This window comes from Heterocephalus glaber, unplaced genomic scaffold (genome assembly GCF_053883595.1).
Source record: "Heterocephalus glaber isolate CG9 unplaced genomic scaffold, H.glaber_assembly_v1.0 deba00001538, whole genome shotgun sequence".
Taxonomy (NCBI): domain Eukaryota; kingdom Metazoa; phylum Chordata; class Mammalia; order Rodentia; family Bathyergidae; genus Heterocephalus; species Heterocephalus glaber.
In genome coordinates, this window is record NW_028258333.1 from 22350844 (window position 1) to 22376493 (window position 25650).

The 25650-nt window shown below is 39.1% G+C and overlaps 1 protein-coding gene across 9 annotated transcripts in view; it reads right to left on the reverse strand.

Moving 5' to 3' along the window:
• The window catches only part of Capsl (calcyphosine like), a 29112-nt gene extending 9969 nt beyond the window's left edge, over positions 1-19143 (reverse strand). For 5 of the 9 annotated variants that reach the window (XR_015442232.1, XR_015442231.1, XR_015442230.1 and 2 more), the window contains exons 1-5: positions 18936-19139; positions 6358-6405; positions 5264-5400; positions 3021-3198; positions 2529-2738 (exon numbers count right to left, since the gene is read on the reverse strand). Coding sequence is in view for 3 of the 9 variants with exons in the window: in XM_004848624.3 (XP_004848681.2) it covers positions 2529-2738; positions 3021-3198; positions 5264-5400 (525 nt within the window). In the remaining 6 variants the exon portion in view is untranslated. Of the gene's footprint in view, positions 1-2528; positions 2739-3020; positions 3199-5263; positions 5401-6357; positions 6406-8821; positions 8936-18935 lie in introns of those variants that run through there. The other 4 variants (XR_015442233.1, XM_004848622.3, XM_004848624.3 and 1 more) reach the window with 3 other exon arrangements.
• Between the last annotated feature and the right edge of the window lie 6507 nt (positions 19144-25650).

Here is a 25650-nt window from a genome sequence, read left to right on the forward strand (position 1 = left end):
TAGACCTCAGAAGATAACCACAGGCTTGAAATTACATGGAAATCTCTCTCTCTCTTCTTTTCGATGGTTTGTTTTAGTTTTTTCATAAATGTGAACACTACTTTCAGTTTTTTATTTTTGTTTTTGGCTTTGTTTTTGCTTTTGTTTTTTCTTCTTTCTTTCCCTCCAGTCTTCCTCACCAGTTTCCCAAAGCTTGGGTAGTCTTTCTTTGTCCTTCAGCCTTGCTTGTAATCTTTCTCTTCTTTTATTTCACTATTTGTTCCTCCTATCCCTTTTAAATTTTCTCCTCTTAAAGTAAAATTGCTCTACTAAATGGATATTTACTGTATATAATTTTTTTATTTGTCTTAGATCTCTTGTTATATAACTATAAAACTTTTACCTATGGCTAAAGATGGCAAATTAATAGTTATCACAGTTTGTCATTTTCTAATCTGTCCTTCAGGCTAATGCTATGATTAATTGTACTACTTTAGCCAATGTGGCATAGTTGTTGTGATCAGTTGATCTTCCTTGTATGCCAATAACTTGATTGTCTGGGGACCATAAGCAATACTGTAGTCCAGTACCAAAGAACTGGGGGCTAGGTCAAATAGTCAGCAACCCTTCATCCCTAATAAATTGAAGAGGCAAGATCATGGGACAGATTCAAAAACCAAATCAAGCTATGCCTAGCTATGCCTTTAGATTTCTAAAAAATAGTCATTTCCTAAAGAGGTCTTGATACTAGTAATAAAGCTACCTACCATAAGCAATTTACAAGCCTCAATGCAGAAATAATGCCTGGTTGATAAGTGCCCAGTATTTGTCCAGATTCATCTTTATGTTAAATGAGGTTTATGTGAATATTACATTTAATAATTAAAAGCAGGCATTTCTGAATATTTTAAAGCTAAAATCTCAAATATGAATGTATACAAAAGACAACTGCCACACTTATTAAATATGTAAATACCTGGGGTCCACCCCTTAAAATTCATATTCTGTGTATCCTGGGAGCAGCCAGTAATCTGAATTATTCATACATACTTGATAATGATAATCACAAACTTCAGGGTTGGGTATTATTACCAGGTCTGTGATATTCAGGTGACATCAAATGCTGTAATTGCAAAAAACCTCAATAACCTTTTGAGAGATTAATGTGGCTGATTAAGATAAATGTCAAAAGGGACAAGAGTGAAGACTTTAAACCATCTGAATCACAACAGTTAGCTACTCTGACTTGAGTTAGAAAAAGAGCAGCTGAAGTTTCCCCTGGGAGTGAGGAGGAACCACCTGTAGGAGGAAGAAAACATGCCCTGGGATCCACACAGAGTTGGGCTAGTTAGGGGAAATGGCAGTTGGCTATTTTTCCACTGATGTTTCGGAGATCAAAAGCCAGCCGTACTAGAAGAAAGCATACACTTCTGTTATTTCTGTCTGTGCATTCAGCTGCCCTACCAAATCTAGGCCCACTTTGAACAGTTCTTCAGGCTAAATTAGAAAGTAGTTCTTCACCTCGATCAGAAAATGTCAACAGGAAAGTCAGGTTTCTTTGTAATAGGATTAGTCATAAAGTTTAATGGGACAAAGTTGGGGGAAATTTCCTTCAAAATAAGAAGGGAATTATTTCTTCTTCTGAAAATCACCACCTGTTCTTCCTGTCTACAGTCCCACTTTTCTTTTCTGGTATGGCCAAGGAGTTAAGAGATAACACACCCAGGATTATGCTGCTGTTGATTGAGGCTAAAGAGAGAACCTCTTTCTTCCATCACCATAACTCTTAGGTCACTCACCTAAGGGCAGAACTGGCTTTGGACTTAAGAATAGTGTGCTTATGGTGTTGATAAAAGACGCATTTCATTTCAGCCTAAATGCAATGATGGAGACACAATTCCTTACCCTACCAGGCTATGCTGTTGCAACTTGAAGATACTAGTTAATGATGACTGAGTGGTTGCTTTCATTTTCAAGTTTATTGTAATATAGAAATGCAAATTATTCCTAAAGGATACTAAAGAATATATCAAGGTAAATTCTGTTGCCTGGCACTCCCTTTACCAAAAGCTGTCTTTAAAAGACATTCGCATGTAGCAAAGTGTGATGACAACTGATGCTGAAAAGGATAAATATATGTTGTGATTCTGTTATAAAAAGTCAAATTATGGTTTCATTTTGAAGTTAAACATATTATAGTTTCATTTTGGGGAATGTGGCTAGTGAAGTATGCTGAACATGCTAGTCATGACATGGAGTGTCTAATCAAAATATCACATTTTCCACAGGATGAGGACTTAGAAATATGTGGAACCCTACCTACATACTGTCTGTGTCTGTGTCTCTATCTATGTGTGTATGACTCATATATTTTCCCAAATATTTTATTACTTTTGTTTCCAAATCACTAGATGATCTCTATAGAAATATTTTATTTCTATTTATAACAAATATGATATTAATATGTTGAGATTTTTAAGACTTTAGACCTATTTCCCATCCAAACTGGACTGAAGAAATCTTATTTAAAGGGTTTTCTTTAAACTTACCAATCCATCTTTGTCATATGGTGAATCAAAATTATCCAGAAATTTCTTGAAGACTTGCTCCTCTGTCCATTCTCCATTTTGGTACTTTGGATGATGTTTTGCATTATATACTCCTCGCAGATCTTCAATCGTTATAACACCATCTCCAGTCTTGTCTAACTTTCTAAAAGCTCTCATAATTACCTCTTTTCTGGCTCTAGACATTGGAGGCTAGAGAAACAGAATACAGACGTCATGCACATGCAAATAAGCTATCCTTATCTCATATGCAGTAACATATCTTATTCCCCTCAATGACATGAAATTGTTTTCTTGCTGCTAAAGGAGATGAGTTATGATTGCCCTACACAGTCCCTCAGTCTGTTTCCAGTCTCTTGCCCACCCCCCTCCACAGTATACTAACAACCTCTAAAATCAAAACCTCAAAATAGCCAACCTAAACCACATGAAAGCCAAATTCAGCAGATAACACTGATTCACAGGGCCACTTACTCTTAATGTGAGAAGAAATTCATTGAAGTCTATAGTTCCATTTCCATCTTTATCAAACCTCTGGAAAAGCTCTTCTGCCTCTTCCCTTTCCATAACCACGGCATAATCATTTAACCCTTTCAGAAATTCTTTGAAATCAAGGGTTCTGTTGTTATTGTCATCCATAATTCGAAACACTCTGAAGAAAACACACCGAAAAGAAAGAGAAAAAAAACACAAAGAACAAGGTGTAGATGTGAAGATTTAAATAAAACATCACTCTCAAAGATTTATTAAAGTTAAAGACAATAGTCTAGATTCTTCTCTGCACCCCCCCCACTAAAATTAGAGAGCCACTTCTCAGCCTCTCATAAAGGAGAACAAATCTTTAAACACACACATGTGCATGCACACATAGACACACAAAACTGCACTGTATGATTCTAATTACATGATAAGTCCTATGGCTTTGTATGTTTAATGTCCCCTGAAAACCCATGTCTTCAAAGGCTTCTTCACCAGAGTGTGGTGCTATTGGGAATTAGTGGTGCCATTAGGAGATGGTGCCTAGTGAAAGAAGGTTAGTTTATTGGGGGTGAACTGTTGGTACTCTGGATGCTCCCAGTTTTTTACCTTTTGCTTCCCAGCTGCCATGAGGTAAAAAGCATTGCTCCATGCACCCCCTGCCATGGTGTTCTGCCTGAATCACAGGCTCAGAAGCTGTGGAGTAAAGTGATCATGGACTGAAGCCTATGAAGCTATGAGCCAAGATAAACCTTTCCTCCTTTTAAGTTGTTCATCTCAGTTATGCTGTTACAGTAATGGAGAGATAGTAACAACATATATAACATTTCAGACACCTACTTTCCTAATAGACCCAAAACTTTTCCATCTCCCAATTAAAGTAAAGCAGAAAATATAAGTAAGGACATTGAAAAACTTATTTTTTCATATCTTTAAATAAAGCCTGTAGAACCTAGCATACAGTGAAAACATGGCTTCTCATTTTTTTTAAATATATCCACTAACTGCCTAAATGTGCAGATACTGTTTCAGCTACAGGAAGCCTGCCTTATTATATCCAGCTGCGTCTAATCCTCTCCAGATAAGTGGCACCCATATTCTTTTCTAGGCAAGAAATAAGATATCTTCTGATTGTGTTTAATTGTAATGCTTAAGTTCCTACCATCAATCTTATCATATCCTATTATCTTAATCCTTGCCACATATTCCTTCCTCCTCCACAATCTACCACTACCCTCAGAACAACCCTGAGAATTTTGTTGGCATTCTAACAGATAGAAAGAATTTCCAGTAAGTACTCAGGAAATCAGAGTATGAATTCCAGTTCTACTACTAAAACTAGCTGTGTAAACTTGGGTGTAATTTGTAACTTTTCTGGGTCTCCCTTTCATGTAAGAAACTATACTGGTTATTAGGTCCCTATTAATACTAAAATAATGTATAATTTTAAAATCATAACTTACAGTTTTATCTGCTAATTATATGTGAAAATGACAGATTCTTACTCCTTAGTATTTAAACACTTTATATAACAAACAACAGCACTTTAAATAAGGGCATTGTATAGACTGCAATACTGGCTCCTTGAGAACAGAGAGCCTGACTCTTTTGTTTACTAGGCTTCATGGTTATCACTTTATCAGTATGTCATCACTTTATCAATACTGATTGATAAAGCAGCCACTTCATCAATATTCATTGGCTGGATAGATAAATGAATTAATTAACTAATTAATTAAAGGTACTGTTATGGAAAATGAATTGATCTGTTTCTTTGTAAAACCCTGCTGGAGGTGAGCAGTCAGTTACCCCACAGTCAGTTCTAGTGCCCATAGAAGTGAATTACTCATGACTGCCCAGGAGCAGAACTCCAAGTTCTGAGAACAGGGCCAGCCAAACAGCTATGCCTTCCTCCTTCTTCCAGGCAATCCTCTGCTATCACCGCTCAGGGAATGCCTCTCACATTGTCCTGCTAGATGTCTCTATTCTCTGGCCATGCTTCTTTCTTAACTTCAAATTGTCCGAGAAGCTGCCCTCTCTTATAACAGAAATGGACTTTGCTAAACAGGGAATTAAGAATCAAAAACTGCCACAAGAAACCTCAGAGAACAACTTTTCCAAACTCTGAATTTCACAAATGAGAAATGAGACCTTAAAAGGAAATACCCTGCTCTGGATCATATAGCCAGTGTTAGCTCACTTGGCTATCTCCCACTCTTCTCCCTGCATCTGCCTCCTACCTGCCAAGTCCTTTGATGCCTGCGGAGCCCCTGGCCAGGCACTGCAGTCGGAGTCTTTCAATAGGGTCAGTGGTGGTGGTGAGCTTTTTCTTGGCCTGGATCGCCATCTCTCGATCGTGGCGTGCAGTCCCTGCCATCTGCAAGGGAAATGCATAGCACGTGAATGGAGCTCAGGGCTCTCACCACCTGCCTCTGGCTGGGCAGGCAAACAACCCCACTGAGAAGAAAGTTCACAGCCTGTTCTGTCTTCAGCCTTCCAAGAGTAGTCCCATACCACCCAGAATTTCCAATTTTTAACAATGCCACTGTGCCTGGCATGTTTATTAGTTATTTATCTAGTCCTAAATACATCTGCTTTCTTCAGCCTGGACCCAAGCTTTTCAAACACAGCCTTCTCCCAGTATGCTTTGATCTTTCTGAAGGCCTCTCACCTTCATAAAAAAAGTTCAGTTGCTCTACAGTCTCTTTTGAACCAACCATATATGCTACATTCTTTTATTTAGAATTCTCCATATTACCTTCACCCCACACTGAATATTCTTTTCTTTTATCTAAACACTGATTTTTGTTATTTCTGTCTTCTCTGAGACTCTCAAAATTTGATGCTGACTGATCCCTACCCAGTAACTAGTATGGTCTCCTTGATTAACAAGTTAGTGTCCATTTATACCTAATAAGAGTCTCAACTCAGAAAAAATAATAGTACACAGACACTATCCTTCAACTGATTTTATATCAGAATATATATATATATATATATACATATATATATACACGCACACATACATTCATTATTTTTTCTTCAGTTTGGCTTTTGTGGGGTTGTTTGTGTGTGTTGAATATGCAGAAATAGGAGAAGGGGTTAATATAGTAAAGTGCCACCTCCTAAATGACCTGGATAATAAGACTTGAGTTCTCAGACTCTCACATTGGTGAAAGGAGCACTAGGCTGGGAGTCTGGAGGCCTCCTTTCTAGTCCTGCATCTTTTTTTTTTTTTTTTGGTACGGGGGATCAAACTTGGGTCCTTGCACTTGAACAGCAGGCAGCAAAATCACTGAGCTAAATCCCCAGCCAATCCTGCATCTTAACTCACCCCTGGTAATGTGTGAGCCAATCTCAAGGACTCCAGTATTCTCCTCCTCTGTTAAATGGAAGGATTGGGTTAAATCAGTGGCAGCAAACTTACAGCACATATGTTCCCATGTTTTTCTTTTAAGACAAAATATGTTAATGTAAAGTTGTTTTTTCTAAGCTAAAACCTCAGTATTTAGGTTTAATCGCAGTGTTGGCAATTTAAGATAAGTAAACAGGCTTTGGTTTGCAGTTTGCCACTCAGTCTCTAAAAGGTTCACCATCACTGGATCTTTAAATTTCATCCCAAGTCCAAAAGCCACTAATCCCCATGAATGCCCTGGTACAGTAAATGGAAGATCTGGAAGTTACTTTATAAATGAAAAGAACAAGGAGCAAGAGAACAGCAGGAAGGATGTACAAAGAACAGCATTCAATGTGAAGCACAAAATGGTGATAAAATGATTCCACCCTTGACTCAAGGGCTCCCTCCCTGACTAAATTCTGGCAAGTTTCATCTGGATTTTTAAAAAATTCCCTCAGGAGCATATTAATTGGCTAAATTTAAACATTCCAGAATGAATGTATACTTCAGAACATGATGTGCATGGCTAATAGATTCAATTTTACCAGTAGTTTAAAAATAAGTAAATAAAAAATGTGTCTGACACAATCATCTTGGTAAAGCAGTGAGCTAAGGGCTAAAAATGCACTAGTTACTGCTATTATTTGTATTTCAGAGATAATGAAATAGGGGTGCAGAGATACTAGTTAACTTGCCTATGTCAGAGAGCAACACAGATCATTGTAATTCACAGTGTTCAGACTGTAAGACCCTTCAAATCATCTACCACCACCTCCTCATTTTGCGGAGTTGAGAACTGTCTTATACTGCTTTCTGTTACTATATTCAAAATACTCAAAACCAGGTAATTTATTAAAAAATAGATGTTTATTTGTCTCATAGTCCTGAAGGCTGAGAAGTCCAAGATCATGGTGCTGCATCTCCTTGGCACTTGATGAGGGCCTTCTTGCTGCATGGTTATGTAATGCAGGGCATCACACGCTGAGACAAACATGCTGAGTTGGGTCTCCCTTCCTCTACTTATAAAGCCACACTACTGCTGTCATGGAGGCCCCACCCTTATGACCTCCTCTAATCCCAATTATCTCTCAAGGCCTCTTCTGCAAACATCATTGATATATGAAATTGTGGGTTACATTTCTAACATATAAGCTTTGGGGTACTCATTAAAACCACAGCAGTAACCAAGGACTAGGTTGGTACAGTGACTAGCCTAAAAGTCCTAGCCAACACCAAAATACTAGGCTTCTGATTCTCAAGCAGAGCTCTTTCTACTACAATATATTGCAAAATAATATATAAGGAAATCAAAGCACAATTTGACTGTGTTCTCTCATGGGAATTAAGATTAGTCCTAGAATCCAGAAACCCAGTCTGTTCTGGCTCCTGAGGCAAACCCAATCTAGTGATGACACAAGCACTTACCTCTGGGATCTAATGTGATAAATTCAGGGGAAAAATTACATTCTCTTCTGCCACTCTGTCAAATGCTTGTATTTTCCATTCTTTTAAGTCACTTAAGTCACCCAGTTCATTAACAAATAAGTAACAATTATTCTGTACTATTTTCAAGGTATATGCTGGGCAGAAATTGGGGGTGACAGAGACTCAGAGCAGCAAGCTCTTGAATAGCTTAGATATTAATAAGTTTGAAGGTTGAAGTTGCATGTTTCAGCATAACAGAAAACAAAGTTTTCAAGAACTGGGGCAGGATTGGGTATGGTCTCTGGTAAAGAAGGGCAATAGTGAGAACTTTAGAGGTTTGTGTGAATGCAGCAGGCAAGGTAGAGACTCTCCCGACATGATGTCATGCTTTCACAGACATCACAGCACTGCTCAAAGTATTTCTGGCTCCGAAAGACTTTTTCTGATTCTCATGGTGACAAGACAACGCATCCAGCAAGGCCCCCAAAAGATGAAAATGCACTATCCTCCCCAGTGCATGTGTCTACAGCGCCACCCAGTGTCAGCTGGTCGTCCGGGCAGGTCCCGGGCCAGGAGCACAGTTCAAGTCTATTCCCTTAAAAAGAAACTACTGAGAGCTTAGTGAACACTGTACTCTGTCAGATGTGGAGCAAAACATGGAACAGACTACATTTAAAGCCAGAGAGGAAGGTGGAATCCCACTGGTGAACTTCTACAGATCACAAGAGGGCTGCTAGCTCAGCTTTAGAGAGCAGCTTTCCAAAAACATCACAAAGGACATGATGTGTAAGTTTTAACTTTAGTGGAAGGGGATAGCTTATAGGGTAGTCTGGAAGGGGAGAAGGACGGGCACTGTACATTTTAGACAACAGGTGTACTAGATGCCTAGGTCAGTGGTGATAAGCCTATGGCACACGTGTTACTTGTTTTTCTTTTAACATGTCAATGTATGAGTTGTTTTTTCTATGATAAAAACCTCAGTATTCAGGTTTAATTGCAGTGTTGGCACTTTAGGATAAATAAATGGATTTTGGCTTGCAGCTTGGGCACTCGTCTCCAAAAACTTCACTATCAGTGGCCTAGGCCAAAGTAAAAGAAGATAGTATAATTAGAGAAATGCATTATTTTAGTATGATTAGAGAATAGGAGTACAGGGGTGATGAAGACTTGTGGGTATCTGGAGGAAGTATTAGCAGAAGAAATGTGGGTAAAGATGACTCTGAGCAGGTGAGCAGGTACCAGATCATGGAGAGCCAGCTGGGGGAGGAGGGTAACAAGGTTCTAGAGAGGGAACAACAGATGCCATTGCAGAAGGCTCATCTGAGTGTAATGTGGAGAATAGCAGAGAGGTGGGGTGGGAAGACCAGGAAGAGATTGTCATAGCCACTATGCTGCTTGAGCAGTGTGGACAGAGAGAAGGGGAGACATTCAAAATGGCAAGTGAATGGATGGGCAGTTTGAGAGAGAAGATGGACGCAGGCTGTCGTCCACGGTGCCAGGTGAGAGGAACATTCCCAAAACAACAAAATGCAGAGGCCTGGAGATCTGGGACAGAGGCTGAGTGGAGCTGCCAGCAGCAAAGGCAAAGGAGTCTGTGGCACTGGTCCCCTCCTTCCACTGCCCTGGTGGACAGCCTGCTGCTACTGCCAATTTTCAAAGTCCTTAAGGAACGGGATATGGAAAGCTGAAGACGCATGGAGTTCTGTCTCTTTTGTGATTTTCCAGCAGATTGAAGTCAACACCTGGTAGATAAGGGAAATATTCAAGTCCCAGCCTGCACTCTATAAAGTTGTCTTTGGTGCTCCCCAGTGGCACTAAAGGTAGTAAACTAAATTAACCCTCTCTTTATCTCTCTCTGTCTCTGTCTCTCTCTCCCTCCCCCCCCCTTTCTTTCATGCCAGGGTAACAATCTAAGGCCAAGTGGATCTTATTGTTAAAGAAGGTACCCTAGATCTACACACCATAAAACACCAAAAACTTCCACATCCTCTTCATGGCAAAATCCAAAGGAAATGCCTCAGGACCCCTCTAAGACCCCCTTCCCCTTTGGTTTCTCCTAAACTACATTCTTGGCTTTCCTCTTGCAGAACAAAGACCACTGCTTGAAAGAACCCAAGGAACTGGAGCAGGTTTAGTCAGCTTGGATGACTTGAGTGGAAGTAGAGAGAAAGGGACAGATGTAGATACACAGGGAGGTGATGCGAAGGCCATGCAAGGGGCAGAGGAGAGACAAACTGAGGATGGAAAGTGCCTCCCTGGCTGACAGCGATGTGCACTGTGATGGTTAAACTAGCTCTTCTTGGTCCAAGTTTTCACCAGCACCCTGTCCTGGGCACAACATACTCTAAGAGGGAATTTTCCTACTGAGGAGGTCACAAGTTATAGCTTATATCTAGATGTGCCTGCAAAGCCTCATGGAGTCATAGATGGGGCTTTGGGAAGGTGATTGGATCACGGGGGTTGTGATAATCATTAGTGAGTTAGTACACTGATGACTTTCTAGCTAAATGTGATGTTGGGAGGTAAAATCTGATCAGAGTAGGTAGGTCACTGGGGAGAATAACCTGGCAGGTTCTATCACTTTCCCTTTTCCTTGATCGCTCTCTGCTTACTCTCTGCCACACCGTGAGCTGTTTCTTCTCTTCTGTCCCCTTCTGCCATGCTGCCCTGCCTTAGAGCCAGCTGGCTGTGGACTGAAACCTCTACAAACTGCGAGGCAAAATAACCTTTCCTCCTTTAAGTTGTGGGTGTTGGGTATTGTTTCTCAGTGATGAGAAAGTAACTAAGATATCATTATACCCTATCCCATGTTTAGCAGCAAGTACCTTAAGAGCAGTCCAGTTTTTCTCAAGACCTTATATCACCTCTTGATGCTATGAAGCCTATTTCTCATGTCCCCGCAGGCAAATCATGTGACAATTTTTGCCTTAAGAATATTTTTAGGCATTTCTGTTTGCTAAATGTCTGTTCAATTACATTAGCCATTTTCAATAACAAGGGAACTGGAGTTGCTCTAAGAGCTCTATGTGATCATAAAACATTATACTATGTAAAAAGAAGAAAGAAAAAGGCAATATAGAGAGCAGGTAGCATTTGATTAAACTAGGAGGGCTTCAAGCTAGTTCTGAGGAGGTGGAAAACCTATGTGCCTTCTCTCAAATACTCATCCAAGTCATAACCTTCCCCAGCTCTGCTAGCTCAGGCTTGGTCCTAACCATGGCAACCACTCAGACTCCCATAGAGATGGAGGACTGTGATAAATTCTTGTAATTCATATAATTTTGTGTTGCTTTGGCACCCATTTTTTAAACACAAGTTAAAGTCTTCATACCAGAAGCAGGACTCAGCCACCTGACACAGTTTCCAGTTCTATCACACCAAAATGGCTCAAGCAGTTGGTCAGAGATAAGATAAGAACTTAAAAGCATCTCTACATCTAGCCCACTGGGATCACCTCAGCTGCTTCCTTTAAATGGCCCAACCAGGAATTTGCTCATAAACATGAAGTGACCCATACCTTAACCCTTGATAGATAATGCTGCCTACCCCTTTCTAAAGACTTTGCTCATTCAGGAGTGAGGAGCCCTCATGACCTAATCACCTCCTAAATTTTTGAATAGTTCTTAATTAGGGATTATTATACTTCTTTCCTGGGGATTATTTCAATATGAATTTTGGAGGTCACACAAACATTCAAACCATAGCACCACATGTTGATAACAGCCTAACGGGTGGCTACAAAGTGCATGAAACGTGATGTTCTCATCTGAGAAGACTCAGATGGATTGAAAACAGACTTGTAGTAGAGAGCATGGCAACCTCAGCAAAGGGTGCATGTCAATGTTTTTGACATGGTGAGAAATACTTTATCAAACCCACTTGAGTTCAGTTCAGCTGAACATACTCTGAGTACTTCTGGGTATGAAAAATGCTTCACTAGTTCTTCAGATACATCGTGTTTCAGTGGTTTTCAACCATCTATGGTTTTGTGCCCTGGAGACATTTTTCGGTGCTTTGATGGAAGAGGGGAAGGGAATTACTGGCTTCTAGTGAGTAAAGGGCAGGGGTACTACCAATCCTGCAGTAAACAAGGCAAATCCTGACATTAACCCAGAGTTATCTGATCCAAAATGCCAATGGTACTGAAGCTTTTGAAATATGAATGGAAACAAAGTCTGTAAATAGGGAGGGGCAGAGGGGTTGAAGGGAGGCCAGGGGAATGGAGAAAAAAATAAGAACCAAGATAGAGTATGTAAAGGTGCAAATTCCCAATGATGAATGTCATTACATTGTATACCTAAAATGTACCAATAAAACTAATAATATAAAAAAAAAGAAATAGAAGACACCCACACCTTTCACTAAATACAGTAAATTAGAGTCTCTCTGGGTGTGTATGTTAGCTGTATGTGTATTTTGATATTTTAATATGTGTCTAAAGAAAAGGTCTAAAGGAGTAGGGGAAGTGGGAGGGGGAGGGGAAGTGGGAGAGGTAGGGGAAAGGAAAGAAGGGAAAAGGAAAAATATGAGAAAAGGAAAAAATGAAACAAAAGCCTTTGTAAATAAGGAAGGGTGGAGAGGGTGAAGGGAGGGCAGGGGAACGGGGAAAAAATAAGAACCAAGATACATCATGTAAAGGTACAAGATCCCAATGACGAATCTAACTGTATTGTATTCCTAAAATGTACCAATAAATTTAATGTAAAAAAAAAAGATGTGTCTAATGTATACCTTCATTTGGAAACTGAGCTATAAGATATACAAAGTCACCCTCTACTAAAAGGAATAAGACCTTTTAAGGAAATGCTATAGCATAACACAGCATAAGATGAAGACACAAAGAGAAGTGTTAGTGACAACAATTATAAGTATGTCAGGGCCCCAGCTCATGGCTAAAATACTTAACAGACATGAACTCATTGCCTCATGTCATGAGTCTGCCTTAATATAGGAAGTCAAGAAAGACCTGGAGATACCATGTTAGTTGCCTAAGAATATAAGGGCCACTAGGGAGTGGCAGAGCCAGGGCTGTAATGACTATGTTGAAATGCTGATAAATTGTTTGGGGAATTTAGAGAAGGCAAGGAAGGAAAACATCAGGGAAAATATTGCCTCGACTCACTGCTTGGACTTCCCTGTAGCAGAAGGTAGTGGGCACCAGGCCCCTCACAAGTCTTGAACACAACCTCTCTCTCCACCTCACTCCCTAGCGTGGGCTTTCAAAACCTAAAGCCTAGGTGTAAATGTCTCTTTGAGGTGGACAACTTACACAGTCCTCTTGCAGCAATTTTTTTGTTGCTGTTATTTCTGTGGTTTTTTTAAATTATGTGTGAGCTCACTAAACTCAAAACCCCTGTATTTTCATCCATAAAACTATTTACTATTTTTACACATTCTTTAAAAAATTCTAGATCAGCACAGACAGATGATAGATAGATAGATAGATAGATAGATAGATAGATAGATAGATAGATAGATAGATAGATAGAAATAGATAGACCTGTTTTTTCTTGAGATTGTCACTCCTATGCACCACTTAAAATATGATAGTACCTAATCTTTAGTGATGTAAGCATACAGTAGAAATATGATATCACTGAAGTCTGACACCTTACCAAGTTTTCCCTATACCAAAATAATAAAATTCATATTGCAGGCACTTGCCAACAGACAGGTTTTCCTAGAATCCATTTCTGCTAAATGACAGTCTTTTATTCTTCTTATTGACCATTAGGTTGTGAATTAAGTCCTCAGCTTAATGTTTATGATATATCACATTTAAAAAATAATATTTCATACAGATCATTGTCATAAAATGTTAGCTTCATAGCTTCACCTTCTTGATATATCATTGGATTCATTTAGTATTGGGGCTCCAGCTAGTAAGGTAAGGAAGCAATGGTAGAGGAGGCACTAGGATAAGAGACACAGTGTTGAAGAGAACACTCAATCTTAAGATCAGGCAGATGTCAACCTTGCACTTGCTGGAGCCTCAGGATCTGCATAGATATTGCACTCTAGACATCTACCTTGCCTCACTTGTCTTGATCTGCATCCAACATATTTATTGAACACCTGTTATGTCCAGCATAATAGAAACTGGTGAGATAACTTTTGGAAATTTACAGTCTTAGGGATGGTTTTAACTGTTGAGTATAAATTACAGCTGATTTCCTAGACACTGAACAGTGGCTGATCCTAAGAACAATTCACATCCCTTTTTCTGGTGCATTTCACTTTCAGTTGAGTATCTATAGGAAAAAAGTCTAGCCAAGGAGACCCAAATAAAAGTAGTAAGGACTCTGGAATATTTTTCCTATCTTTTTTACCTTCCTCCTGGCTTGAGTCAGCGTGTGACATTTGGAGATGTGGCAGAGTCTATGCAATTGTGAGGATTGCAATTCTGAGGCCAGGAAAGCACAGCCAAACCTCCTTAGAACCTTGAAATCCCTGAGCTGCTCAGCCAATGTCAAAAACCACCTGAGATTACACTCAGGCTATATGAGAAACATAATCCTTTCGTATTATTTGTTAATCCATTGTTAGTCTTCTGATACTCAAAGACAAAAATATTTCTAACTAGTACAACAGGCAAAGCTCTTTCTGCTGTGAACCTACTTAGGTTGACCCTAATCACTGACCTATATCTGGGTAAAATAGCTACCATTCCAAAGAGGAGAAACTCAGCTCTCCCTGAGAATGAGGAGGATGTGAAAAATTGCTCCATTGTAACTTCTTCTCTCAACAGAACTTTCTTAACTCTTAGCCTCTCTGGCACTTTGACTATAAAAATGACTGAGAAGATTGCTTAGGAAGATTTTAAGGACTGATATGACAAACCTAATGTGATGAAATCCTAGGCTTAATTAATCACTGGTTCTTTGAACCTTGATATTCTTTTCTCTATACGAAGCTATCTAAGATCAAAATATTATAAGAAAAATGAAGTAGTGTAAGGCCTTACTCAATGTATTAATTTAAAAGATTAAAGCAACAGTTGACAGCACAATTTTATTACATGAACTAAACACATTCCCAGCCCTTCATCTTAGCAAATCACCACCACTGGGAAATCACTGGGAGAAGCAAGCTCTTTTAGGAGAAGGAGCACCTTCCATGCAGAGATACTCAGACTACCGATTCTTTCTTCAACTGTAAATTTCCTCACTGATCAGCTTCCCAATAACTATCTTCACCATTGAGATGAATATGGTTTTCCCAGATCCCTGCCCTGATCCACTCTCCACCCACATTTGTACTGTAAGAGTTCAACCTCCAGGAACTGCATTAAACTCATCCCTTTCTTCCCTGGCTTCCAGTTTGACCTCACCAGTAAGAGGCACCACCAAGAGATTAGAGGGCACAAGAAGAAGGCTGGAATTTTTATTCCATTTGCTCCCTGCCAAGCTACAGCTTCTCAGTGACTACAACCCTTTGGCAAGGTAGCCCTTTTTCTCCACAGCAATGGCCTTGCTGAGATCTGGACCTGCTCCTTCAGACTGATGGAGATTATTCGCTCCCTCACTCTTCTTGACTGTGGCATTCCTGGCTATTCTGTTATTCTTCACCTGTACCCAGTATCCCTATTCATACCTTTGTAAAGTCTCATTAATTAATTATTTTCTGTCATTATTTTGTAAATGTGCCATCCATTTCCCGCCAAGAAACTGGGGCAATGTCTCTGTATATTTGCTACTGGATTTTTTTTTTTTTTTTTTTGAGGAACTACAATCTGGCACAGCCTTCTAGGTAAAGTCACTTCTGACACCAAGTTCTTTGTAGTTCAGAAACTCACAGTCTCTCAGATGCACCTTATCATCTCCATGATGTCCCATACTCACACTCTCCTTTGAGGCACAGCACAGCTGAGCAGTATCTTTATGTCCTTCTGGAGCTCGGTCATTTTTCAAGTCACTGAGACTCTAACTTCTACCTCAGACATGACCTCTCCATCCAAGCACTTCTTCAGTCTGGGAGCCTCAGAGCTCATCCACACAGCCCATCCAACATGTAGCAGTGAAGTTCCTGCAGCTTCTTGACCTATACTAACTTTATCTGCTTATTCTTTTACCATTCCTTTCCAAGATCATTTTGCTCGCCCAACTCTTCTAAGAGAGTTTAAAATTCAACATCAACTTCAGTTTCATTTTTCAGTTTCATTATTCCAACTTATTTATGAAAAAAACAACTAGAATCTTGACCGTGCATTTTCATCCCAGCCATGACCTATCTCACTCTGGATCCATTTCCTTCCTTATTCATTCTACATACCTCATATATCATCCTTGGTTTGGTTTTGCTTTGCTTTGCTTTGCCTGCCTTGCTTTGCCTTGCCTTGACTTGCCTTGCTTTGTTTTTGAGGGAACAGAATCTTGCTGTTTCCCCACCTGGTCTTGAACATATGAACTCAGATGATCTTCCTGCCTCTGCCTCCCTGCTAGACACATACACACCCAGCGCCATTCTCACCACTTCTAACCAGAACCTTCTTTTTCAGCCCTCATTGTCAATCCCCTACCCTTACTTATAAATGCCTAGCATGGCTCAAAGTTCCTAGGCTCCATCTCCTTAAAAGCAGGCTAGCATGTGCAACTGAAAAACCTGTGTGCCGCAGTGCAGAGATGCCACTGCATTTATTCTTTTAGGTGCAGATGGACTTTCAGAAGTATTCAACTGTATTTTTATGATATTGGTCAGTTTCTTTCTCTAATCTTCTCAGAGTAATTCAAATATCTGCTACTCTTTTCTATACCTCACCTTGAAAGTCACAGAAAAAAAGTCATCACACATAGACTCACAACACCCCTACCTCTTACAAATCTATAGATATGTATCTCAAAGGCGATCCTGACTTATTTCTCCTACCTATGGAAGTATCACTGCTGAACTTCTACAAAAAAAATCTCTACCTGCAGCATAAACCCCAGCCCTTCTCGGAGTCTCAGCTATTCTCTTTTCATTCCCCTACACTAGGATCTATCTCCATTTAAAAAGAGTCTCCCGTTGCTCTAATTTCTCATGCTTTATTCACACTGTAGACCACCTAAGTGGGTTCTTCAATCTGTTGGTCCAGTGATGTGCTCTCAAGAATCTATTGTTAACAATCCTGGTCAACAATTTTAGTAGTGATTCTCTTTAGTAGTCATTTAGTGGTTACTTCTCCCAATAGTTGACTCTAATGATCAACTTCCTTTTAGAAATTCTTTCCATTCTATCTTTAAGAGTCGATTCTCTATCTCGGCTCCTTCCTCTTGGGTCAGTCCCATTTTGTTTTTTCATTCTCTTCTGCTAGGTTCTTAAACTGTTTCTCAGCCATCAATTATCTATCCTTTTCCTCTCACACTAATCCATAGAAAAGTCAGGTATAGCCAATGACAAAATGATGCTTCCCAGATGTTTTCCCACCTTATGCACTCTCCTGAGCTTCAGATGGAGATTTCTAATTTCCCACAAAACGTATACACTTGAATGACTACACAGACATTTCAAGTTTAAAATGACAAAATCAAGTCATTATCTTTCCTCCTTACTCATTGCTGCAGGAAACAGCAACCCCATTTATTTAGGTCATTAACTGAACATTCTCCTAGCCTCTTCCCCACACCCTACATCCAATTATGCTAAATCTAGTAGAGTTTCACTGCCTTGACACATCTGGCATCTTTATTACCTTCATTGTCATGGCTACCGACCCGGTTACCTCTCATATCCACTGAGCTGGTTCCCTGCCTCTACCCTTGTCCCTTCCAGTCCACCCTTCAGACAACCATCAGAACAATCTTTATAAAATCAAAACCTGAACATCACATTCTAGTTTAAGACCCTTTTATAATTTCCAATGGTATAGCAGTAAAGGGAAAAATCTTAGGATTAGATTCATCCACTGGAAGATCCTATGATTTCAGCCTGTTTTCTAGTAATTCTACCTATTTAAAATCTATTCTGCATCTCTCTTCACTCACATTCCCCCAAAATACCATGATTGTTCAGATCTCTATGCCTTTGTACATATATACGGCCATGTTTCCAGGAACACCTCTCCCTCCTTGTTGGCCTAGAGAAGTCCTACCTGTCTTTGGATAACCACTGTACTGAAGCCTCACACAATTACTCCCACCAGAGTGGAACATGTAGTGAGGTCCTTTGTAAATTCCTATCCAAAGCTAACAGCATACACATTGCACTATAATGAATCTCTGCTCACCCTACTAGATTATAATGTCCTAAAAACAAGGGTTGTGTTTTTGGATTTTCTATCATACATCATCAGCACTTAGTATGATCCTATTAGATTCCTATTGGAATTGATCATCACGTTAAGAGATAATTTGTCCAAATATAAATACAAAAAAAATCCTGCAATAGAAATCTTAATATTTAAAACACACAACAAAATATAGATTTTTTTTTTTTTGGTTGTAAGGCTTTGAGGAAAAACTAAGCGGTCTCAAATCAAGAAAGACTTTAATGTACAAGTATAGTTTTCTTACATTCCAGGCTGAAGGAAAGGGAGCAGACACCTGAGCAGCTGGCATTGCCTTTATTGACATCTTTCCTCATTAATACAGTCAACTCTCTGATAAAATATTTGAACAGGCAGTGTCGGTGCTCATTTATTCTGATTCTGATTCTGTTGTGAGCCTAGCATGGTGTGCCACACAACATACAGATTTAACAGGTTTGGCAAGGGTTGAATGAAAGTTCTGTTTTTGTTGTTTTGAGATTTCCAGGGGCAGAAGCTCCCTGGACCTTTGGTTTATTGAGATACTTAAATCATCTAAACACTTTGCACTTGAGTACCCAGAACACAGTGAGCGCTCAGTAATTTTTATTTCCTTCTCATTTACTGAATGAAATTTACTTTTCCACATTTTTAATCTAATCTATTCTTCTTCAAAATTACAAATCCTCTCTTAAGGCCAAGCTATTTCCTCTACAAGAAAGACAGCCCAGTGATGGCTGGTACATGCCAAGAAGTCTCAGTAACTTTATGTTTTCTTTTTAGAGAGCAATATTTCCTATTCTCTTTTCTTAGTTAAGCAAAAACAAAAGTGATTAGGTCAGTAGAATAAATAAAATCATTGATTTACCTTAAATGCTAACCTGTTGCCACCAGTTGCTTGGAACTGAAACTATGGACGCTTCTCCTGCATCTGGGGAAACCTGGTCTCCTCCTATACCTCTGTGAATTCTTCTTCCTACCTGTCTTTCATAGAAGCACTGGCCAACCCTCTTGGTGTTAATTGGCTGGCCTGGAAATACAGTGCAGACTCCTGGCAGGATTGGCTCAGGTCACTGTCAGTTTCTAGTCCAGTCTTGCCTCTTCTCAAGTTTACACTTTTGTTGCCTAGGAAACCCTAGTGACTATGAAAGCCCAAGCTGCTTGCTCTGGGAGAAAAGCTAGCAGGAAGTTTTGGTAGCAATTGTATGGTTTCTAAAGCAGCACCAAAACTTGCCATACGTGTTTTATAATATAATGTTCAGAAAAACGTCATTCTTCCTTTAGGCAGTCCCTTCCTACCATTCTATTGTCTTCAAAATATATGCTGCTAATATAGATTTTTTACGATATGAAACATAGAACCACAACTCTCAGGAGTAGGCAGGCACAACTATAGGTGACTCAGTGCCCTACTATTAATCTACATTTGCACACTGATATCTGCTGTTTCTGTTCATGGTTTCCGCTCTTCTTTCTTTTCTTCACCCTTCACTTCTAGTTTTTCACTTCTTCCCTGGAAATAATATTTCCAGATAGAAAGTTTTCTAGTGGCTCCATGTAGGTGAATGACCTACAGCAGACTCTCTTTCACTGGGTTCTACGATACCCACATCCTGCCCCGCACACGTCATCTCCACTCCTCTACTCCCTTTGGTTGAGGAGTGATGCAGAGGGAAACAGGATTATAGCTATGAAGACTTAAGTTCCTCTTCCTGTTCTTTGTCTTACCTGACATATATCCTCAAATGTGGTAGCTGATTTCTGAAATGGTCAACACATCTACTTATCAACTTCTTAGACTTGGCCAAAAAGGACTGGATTTAGTAAATCTTGACATTAATTGAAAAGATTTCCTCAGAATGTGATTTGGGGGCAAAAAAATACCATGTGTTCTACTATTTCCTTTTATTCTAATTTGGGGTTAGATGTTATTTCGAGAAAAGGGGGACCACCTTGCTTATGGTATATGACACCTACCAACCAGTGAGCAGGTGCTGCTACAAGTAGAGATTCAGTGTACTTAACACTTGCATGCCAAGTCAATCTTGAGCATCTTCTCTGAACCTCACACATTTTGTCCAAAACTGCCTCTCTCTGCTGCAGCAGACCTAGTAGTATTGAGCTATGCCACTCCACTTCACTAAATTAAATTATGAAACTAAACTAATTAGCTATTAAGAAAACCAACCACTGACAGATAAATCTGTCTTTAATAAACTGATAAGACAGTAAAAGTTAACTAAGAACTCTCAGGGGAGAATCTGGTTTGTCTTTGCATCTTTCATAGCACCCTTCAAAGTATCTTGTACAAGCAAGGTACAAATTCAGTCAAATTTTTTAAAAAATACATTGTTGAACTGTATAAAATATGTGAGTACTAAGGATATTTCTACTATAAAATCTGCTTTTTTGGAAATAGCTACGTTTTTTACTTAAGGAATTTGTGTCAGACCTTAGATATTGCTTTTACATGAATAAATGTTGACATTTAAACAAAAAACTATCTCACAATAACCTACAACTGGAATGTTATAAATGAAGCAAGAGAAGATTAGAATGAAAGAAAAAATAACATCAACAGTGTAGATGAGCACATAAACAACCATTGTGTGGCTGTGGCTTGTAATATGGTCACATAGAAGAAAAAAGAATAACTACATAATAAAAAATGAGTGACTATTAAACCTCATTTTGAGATCTGAAAATGCACCCCCAAATACTGACTTTCCCCAATTTACAAGGGATTGGCTTACAATTTTGAATTTACAATGGTGCAAATGTGATATTCCTGTAGTAGAAAACACATTTGAAATTTTGAAATTTAAAAAAAAAAGAAATTTTGAATTTTGATCTCTCCCTAGGCAGCTAGTTACATTTCCAGTCAACCAAGATCAAAAGGAAAAACAATTAATACTCTAGTGTGCTGTGTTGCTAAATTATGATGTTTAATACATTAGGTGTATTAAATGCATATTCAACTTGCAGTCTTTTTAACTTATGAGTTTATGCTTAAGTTGGGTTTATGCTTAAGTAAGTTGGGAGAAACTGTATATGTTTTTACAAACAAATCCATACTGTGTGTCACATTTCATTAATACCATTTATTGCTCAGTAAATTAAATATTTTGCTTGTGCTTATAATTTTCCAAATGTGCAATTCCATTTATATAGTTATGGAAGGACTCTAAGTCCCACTCACAAAATAAACTAATTCTAGGTCTGATTCTGTGAACTTAATTCCTAATGTTGGGCTGTTTATTATTAGTACTATTGTTCCCTAGGGAATGGCTCTGCTTCTTGTACACACGTACTTTCTCCTCTCTTCAAAGTGCCCTAATATTATTTTAGAAATCATTAAAATGTGTGCCTCTTCAGTTACATTCAAATGCAACAGTAATTTACCAATACAAATGCTAAATTTTAAGATAGTCATCTAGAAAGAATTAAAATGAATCTCACCTGTAGGTTCTTCAAATTTATTTTAAGGTATGTTTTCTATACAAAAACCATATCCATTTAAACTGTATCTTTCCTGAGTTTTCATAGATGTGCACACAGACAAAACTACCGGCAAAATCAAGATACACTGCACAATTTGCTGTCCACAGGCTCATGCAAACAGTGCTCTATTCTTTTTCACTGCAGATTAGTTTGTATTCCTTCAAATTTCATATAAGTGAAATCATCCAGGATGTACTTTTTTGAATATGGTTTGTATTCCATGAAGTGGAAGTCATGAAAGGATTCTAAGCAGGAAAATAAAGGACTCCAACTTCTGTTCTGTCTGGATCATGCTTACAGCCATATGGAGGAAGCTCAGAGACATCATTCTGGCTCTAGATGAATTAAAGAGATTTAGGGACTGGGAGGGGTAGTATACAGAAACAAGGAACACAAAGTCTGTCCCAATAAATTATCAGGTATTAGGAAAGGATGATATACTCTGGGTGGAGAAACAGAGTTACAATTGCACAGTATAGTGACACATGCCTATACTCTCAGCACTAGAGAAGCTGAGGCAGGAGGATCACTGCAAGTTCAAGCCCAGCCTGGAAAATCAAGCAAGATCCGGTCTCAAAACACCAAAAACAAAAAAAAAAGTTCTTGAATTTGTTTCTGTTTATCATGAGGGGAATAAAATCAGAGCTCTGTCTTCTATAAAGAGGGCTTCACATCTGTCCTCCATTGTACTGTTGTCACAATCATTTCAAGAGGTTTTGTAAAAATGGTAGAAATGAAATCTTGTAGCACACACATATGCACACACACACACATACAGTTGCATGTGACATGATTGGGGGCTGTGTGCCTCACTATTGTAGCATGAGATCTCAGAGACTTTTGTAAACATAGGCACTGATGACAACAGATTTTCAGACAAATTCTCTTCTGGAATTTGAAAAGAAATTTCTTCTTTTTAAAAATTTCTGCAGGATATACTTACAGTAACTACTTCAACTTCTTTTGAATTGCTTTAGGACATGGTTTTAGGAAATGTTTTATAATTAAGCAATAAGAAACTATGATTCTAAGGGACTTCCGGGCCACCATCCATCCCACCACTCCCGGCCCAGAGGAAGGGGCTTCTGAGCCGTCGTCTCACTGCTCCTGGTCTAGAGGAAGGGGCTTCCCAGCCACCATCCCTCCCCCTGCTCCCAGCCCAGAGGAAAGGGCTTTTGGGCCGCCTTCTGTCCCTCCACTCCAGGCCCCTGTCCCACCTCTCCCAGCTCAGAAGAGGTGTGCTGCCCAGGAGCCAACAGCACCCCCCCCCCGCCCTCCCCCAGTCGAAATGAGAAAACACATAAATAAGTCTCAAAACCAGACTTCCAGATCACCTACAGCAACCCCAAAGGGAAATGAGATGGAATACTCTGATACTCAACCACCTGGACCCACTCAACTGGCAACAAAATGGGACCTGGAAAAAATGAAATCAGAAATAATTTCTCAGATAACAGGAGAAATTGTGCTTCTAGTGCAAGACATGATTAATAAATCTAGAGAGGAGCTCAGGAACATGATGAATCCCAGCATAGGAAACAAACGGAATCCATAAAACAGATGCAAATAGATTTCCAGGACATGAAAAACTCCACTGAAAGTCTACACAGCAGAATGAGCCAATGTGAGGACAGAATTTCAGATATAGAAGATAAGATTGCAATTAATGACCAGGAAAAGAAAAATTGCTTCAAAATTATAAGGGAACATGAGAAATCAATCCAGCAGCTGCTAGACGATGCAAAGAAGAGTAACATAACACTGACTGGAGTCAAAGAAGAAACAGGAAAGAGTGGAGATGACATAAAAACAAAACTCTCCACAGAAGTAATGGCAGAAAACTTCCCAAGCAGGGGAAAACAACTTGACATACAGATAAGTGAGGTATATAGGACTCCAAATAGCCTTGATCAAAAAGAATCTACACATAGGCATATTATTGTTCAGATTCCAGAAACTCAACAGAAGAACAAAGTTCTCCAAGCAGTTAGAGAAAAGAAACAAATCACATACAAAGGAAAGCCCATCAGAATCACAGCAGACTTCTCAACACAAACCATCAAGGCAAGAAGAGCTTGGAGTAACATATTCCAAGCCTTAAAAGAAAACAGCCTCCAACCCAAATTGATGTACCCTGCAAAACTATCTTTCAAAATGGATGGAGAAATAAGATACTTTCATGACAAACAGCACCTCAGGGACTTCACAAATACCAAACCAGCACTCCAAAAAAATTTTACACAATAGCCTAGGAACAGACATTGAGGATCACAACCCCAGGAAGCAAAGCAGAAGGAACCCATCTGCCATGACAAGAAATTAAATGTAAAGGGGGAGACCCAACAAAAAGAAAAAGTCATGGCAATGACAAGTCAATACATTTCAGTTATAACCATCAAGGTTAATGGTCTCAATTCACCAATCAAAAGAAATAGACTGGCAGAATGGGTCAAGAAGCAAAATCCAACAATATGCTGCATACAAGAAACACACTTCATTCAAAAGGAAACTCATAGACTGAAAGTTAAAGGGTGGAAAACAATACTCCATGTGACAGGAACCTGAAAAAAGCAGGAGTAGCTATCCTCTTGGCAGATCAAGTAGATATCAAACTAACACTGATTAAGAGAGATGAAGGACACTACATCCTTGTAAAGGGAAGAATCCAAGAGGAAGAGATGACAATCATAAATATCTATGCACCAAACACTAGTGCACCCAACTATATAAAACAAATACTAACAGACACGAAAAGTCATATATGCACTAATATAATTGTAGTGGGGGACCTCAACACCCCACTGTCACAAATAGATAAACCAACTAGACTAAAAATAAGTAATGAAATACTAGAACTCAATCGAACTCTTGAACAAATGAACTTAACAGATGTTTGCAGAGTCTTCCACCCCACAAAATCAGAATACACATTCTTCTCAGCTGCATATGGGTCATTCTCCAAAATAGACCACATACTCACACATAGAACATGTTTAAGTAAGTGCAAAGGAATTCAAGTTATCCCCTGTATATTATCAGACCATAGTGCAATGAAATTGGAGATCCATAGCAAAAGAAACTCAAAAAATTTCATAAACATGTGGAAACTGAACAACACACTTCTGAATAACCAATGGGTCACAGAGGAAATTAAAGAAGAAATCAGACAGGTCCTTCAATTAAATGACAATGACAATACAACATATCAGAATCTATGGGACACAATGAAAGCACTCTTACGAGGGAAATTCATAGCAGTGAATATGCATATTAGGAAAACAGAACGAGCCCAATTAAACAACCTGATGCTGAACCTCAAGCTTCTAGAAAAAGAAGAGCAGGACAACCCCAAAGCTCATACAAGGGAGGAAATTATAAAGATCAAGGGAGAAATCAATGCAATGGAGACTAAGAGAATGATACAAAAAATCAATGAAGCCAAGAGTTGGTTCTTCAAAAGAATCAACAAAATTGATAAACCCTTAGCCAACCTTGTCAGAAAAAGGAAAGAAAAGGCCCAAATCCATGCACTTAGGAATGAAAAGGGTGAAATGACAACAGACCCAGCAGAAATCCAGAGGATCATCAATACCTACTTCCAGAACCTATATGCCAATAAGATGGACAACACAGAAGAAATGGACAGATTCCTAGATACATATGAATTACCAAAGTTGAACGAAGAAGACCTAAAAATTCTAAACAACCCAATATCAACCAATGAAATTGAAAACATTATTAAAAACTTATCAACTAAGAAAAGTCCGGGCCCTGATGTCTTCACTGCTGAATTCTACAAGACATTTAGAGAGGTACTGCTGCCACTACTGTTTAAACTCTTCAATGAAATTGAAAGAGAAGCAATACTCCCAAATTCATTCCTGGAAGCAAGCATCATCTTGATCCCCAAAGCAGAGAAAGACCCAACCGAAAAGGAGAACTATAGGCCAATCTCACTAATGAACATAGATGCAAAAATCCTTAATAAGATACTAGCAAATAGGATGCAGAAGATCATCAAGAAGATCATACACCTTGATCAAGTGGGATTCATCCCAGGGATGCAGGGATGGTTCAACATA